The sequence below is a fragment of the Rosa chinensis genome, chromosome 2, assembly GCF_002994745.2.
Source record: "Rosa chinensis cultivar Old Blush chromosome 2, RchiOBHm-V2, whole genome shotgun sequence".
NCBI classification, from domain to species: domain Eukaryota; kingdom Viridiplantae; phylum Streptophyta; class Magnoliopsida; order Rosales; family Rosaceae; genus Rosa; species Rosa chinensis.
This window is the reverse complement of record NC_037089.1, coordinates 18,802,345-18,806,268: the sequence shown is the minus strand read 5'-3', so window position 1 is coordinate 18,806,268 and position 3,924 is coordinate 18,802,345. Positions and strand designations below refer to the sequence as shown.

Here is a 3,924-nt window from a genome sequence, read left to right as displayed (position 1 = left end):
TATATATATTATTCTATAAGCCTGAATCATATAAATATGCTGTGTTAACACAGCGAAATTCTTGATATACATCCTTTACGTACAATATAATGCCAGTTGTTAGATTCGATAATGACTTGTTAAGCTAATTAACATGCAAAGATGACAAATATGAATATGATCATTAACACCGGTTAAGACAAACCTAATTTTGACTTCTTAAAATTATATTTTTCTACCCAATTTTGTCACATCTACTAGTTACCACAGCTTTGCACCAAAGCGTCAGTGCTGATGAAACGAGTTTGGTACATACATTCTATGGTAACAAAACAAAACAAGAAAGAATTAAAACCTGTGGCAGAAAAAATGATTTGTTGATGATATATATGTGTGGAAGCAGCTGGTGTGATATGCATGATGTCTGTCCTATAATGATCGTACCATCCATATATATCAAATATGATAGCCCGTGATCATGAATATTACAAAGTGATACAAAAACATTATTATTATTAACTGCCTCCGATCCCCACCACATTCCCATTCATGACAAAATCCCAACCCCACATACAAACAACTCCATGGCCGGCCATCCTCACATGCCACCAAAACTCTCAACATACATTTTAAGCCACCACACAACTCCTCCTCCTCTTCCTTATATCATCATCATATATGATTCGTCACACTCTCTCTCTCTCTCTCTCTAGCCTGTCTTACCTGATCAAGAAAAGCATAAGGGATCAGACTCTTTTTGTAGCTTGAAAAAGGTTTTTGAACTGTTCAATCATACCAGTCCTATAACCTTATTGCACCCGCTACCTATCTCACTAGCTCCCGCATATTACCTGCAGAGTTCACAGACTTATCGTCGCAGAAAAAAGCCTGAAGAGACTGTTAGCACGAGTCCCTTTTGCTCAATTTTGACTTCAAATCCAGCTATCGTTTCTTGGGATTAGCGCAATATTTTCACTCTCATCATCATCCTTGACCAGTCCCTTTTCTGCTTCCCCCCAAAAAAGCTGAAGTGTCTATTTTCTTCGATTCATTTGCAGAACCACCTGCTATGGGAAATTTTTACAGCTCTTTATGGATCGCTTCCCAATGCCTAGCTAGCTAAGGTAATACCCACTACTAGTCTCTCTCGTCTCTTTCCTTGCATCAGATTTTCTGACTAGCTAGTGTCGATTTCTCTCACTCCCAAATGATGCAATTTACTGAAACACCACCTCAACCCTTACACCAAATTGTGACCACACCACCGTTCTCTCCAAATCTCCCAATCATGAACAAAAACCAGACACACCGGACGCGTCCGTGGCCTGGCTTCCCCACGTCGTCGAAGCTCACCAACTTCGGCGACGCCAACTGCATGGAGCAGCTACTAGTCCACTGCGCCAACGCCATCGAGACCAACGACGCCACATTGGCGCAGCAGATCTTGTGGGTTCTCAACAACATTGCTCCCCCGGACGGCGACTCGAACCAGCGCCTCGCGTGCGCTTTTCTTCGAGCACTCATCGCTCGTGCGGCCAGGAGCGGAAGTCTTAAGCTCCTTGCCGCAATGAACGCCGCCCAGGCTAACCTCGCCATCCACACTCATAAATTCTCCGTCATCGAGCTCGCCGGGTTTATTGATCTCACGCCGTGGCACCGGTTTGGCTTCACCGCCGCAAACTCTGTCATTCTCGAAGCGGTGGAAGGCTACTCCGTTATCCACATCGTTGACTTGAGTTTGACTCACTGCATGCAAATTCCAACTCTGGTCGATGCCATTGCTTCTCGTCAGGACGGGTTAACTACTCCTCCGCTGCTGAAGCTCACTGTAGCCGGAACAACAGAGGACGTGCCGCCGATGCTGGATCTTTCGTACGAGGAGCTGGGATCGAAATTGGTCAATTTTGCAAGATCCCGGAACATAATCCTAGAGTTTAGAGTCATCCCTTCGAGTTATACAGACGGATTTGCAAACTTAATCGAGCAGCTTCGGGTCCAGAACTTGGTGTACCCAGAGAGTGGACATGAGGCTCTAGTCATAAACTGTCACATGATGCTCCATTACATTCCGGAAGAGACGTTTCAGAATTTCGAGCCTTGTTCTTCGTCCTCAACATCCATCACTACTTCCTCCTCTTCACTGAGGTCGATGTTTTTGAAAGCCGTTCGGGGTTTGGACCCAACCGTCGTCGTTGTGGTGGACGAGGACGCTGACTTGACTTCCAACGATTTGGTGGGGAGGCTGAGGTCGGCGTTCAACTATCTGTGGATTCCTTATGATACTATTGACACGTTTCTGCCGAGGGGAAGCAAGCAGAGGCAGTGGTACGAGGCCGATATGTGCTGGAAAATCGAGAATGTGATTGCCTACGAGGGATTTCAGAGGGTCGAGAGGCTGGAACCCAAATGCCGGTGGGTGCAGCGGATGAGGAGCGCCGGCTTTCGAAGCGTTTCGTTCGGAGTGGAGGCTGTGAATGAGGTGAAAGCTATGCTGGATGAGCACGCGGCGGGGTGGGGGTTGAAGAGGGAAGAAGAAGATCTTGTGCTTACTTGGAAGGGACACAATGTTGTTTTTGCCACTGCTTGGATGCTTGCTTGAATTGAGTTAATTTTCTGATGATGATGATGATGATCTGACAACTGAATTAATATAGAATTGATCTTACTTTTGTTCTAAATTATTAGCTCTGCTGATTTGTTTGGTCTGTCATTAGAGTTAGCTAATGGATTTAGTTAGTCTTCTTCTACTGCTGTTTTTAATAGTAGATGTAAGAGTGAGAGAGCTTTAATGTGATGATGAAGGCTTCAGTTCTTATGTCGAACGAATAAATTGTTTCTTTGCATTATGCGTTTTCTTCTGGGTCACCACTCGCTATGTAATTAAGGAGTGACCTGAATCATGTTTCATTCGATAAGTTTTTTGCATGATATTTAAGTACATTTTTCATTTCCAGCCTCAAATTCAAGAAACAAAATCTTCTTAATTTCCTGCTTTGTTTGCTGAGTTTGACAGTAGCGGGAGTCCAAAATTTATGCTAATTAATGGGGCATGGGGTCATTAACCAGAACTTCATTTGTACTGATTACAGCGGAGGTGGTGTAGTGGTGCTGGAAGAGAGTGGGAGTGAAGAATGATAAATGTTACTTGGAGTGATGAATAAAACCAACATGACTAAAACATTAGTCTAAAAGGTTTAAAGAGGTGTTTTATCAGAAAAAATGAAGACCAATATATATGGGTTAAAGTAGAAGAATGATAATGTTATTGGGAACTATAGCTCTGTAGTAGCTCCGGCCATTGAATACAAAGGCAGGAGTAAATGCATTCAACGAATTTGTTAGCATGATGGTGAGACATGTCATTTCTTCTACTCAAATTTGGCAAGTCCAACATTTTCCACTAGTTAATTTATTGCAGTACTATGCGCTATGATTACCAAGAAATGAAAGGAAAAAAAAAAGTTGAACAGCATAATGCATAGAACAGTTAGGACTTCGCAAGTATATGTTGAGTTGACAATGTGTGATTAATTATTCTGTAATCACTTCTCCAGAGCTTTATGATCTTATGTGTTGTATTGCTGATAGTTTAATTCACTTGAATATAGGACAGGCATCTAACCTCACGTAAAGCGATGATTTTAGTTATACCTTGAGAAAGATCCGACAAAATATAGCTTTCTTAGTTATTTAAGTGACAAAGAGCTATAATTGCTCAATAAGCATCCCTCCGAGAGTCAGGGTTACGACATCACACATAATGAAGTCGATTTTGAACTAAATTATCGAGAACTTTGATTTGTCTTATAAGTTTTACAAATAAGACATTTCGAGCTAAATCTCTCATTTGTGGGACATTAATTAAAATTCCTTTTACGTATATAAGTCTATTTTAATTAATTTGACTTCTCTAAAGTTAATAACTGTGAAGTTCAGTAAAATTCA

At 41.8% G+C, this 3,924-nt stretch overlaps 1 protein-coding gene across 1 annotated transcript; it reads left to right on the top strand.

The window, feature by feature from the left end:
• Nucleotides 1-671: 671 nt before the first annotated feature.
• On the top strand, nucleotides 672-2,825 carry LOC112188477 (scarecrow-like protein 32). The gene has a single exon (XM_024327597.2). The coding sequence runs from the start codon at nucleotides 1,187-1,189 to the stop codon at nucleotides 2,576-2,578; it is 1,392 nt and encodes a 463-aa protein (XP_024183365.1). The 5' UTR covers nucleotides 672-1,186; the 3' UTR covers nucleotides 2,579-2,825.
• The last annotated feature ends 1,099 nt before the right edge of the window (nucleotides 2,826-3,924 follow it).

Coding starts and splice junctions, on each gene's coding strand:
- LOC112188477 (XM_024327597.2), top strand. CDS start 1,187: ATGATGCAATTTACTGAAACACCACCTCAACCCTTACACCAAATTGTG.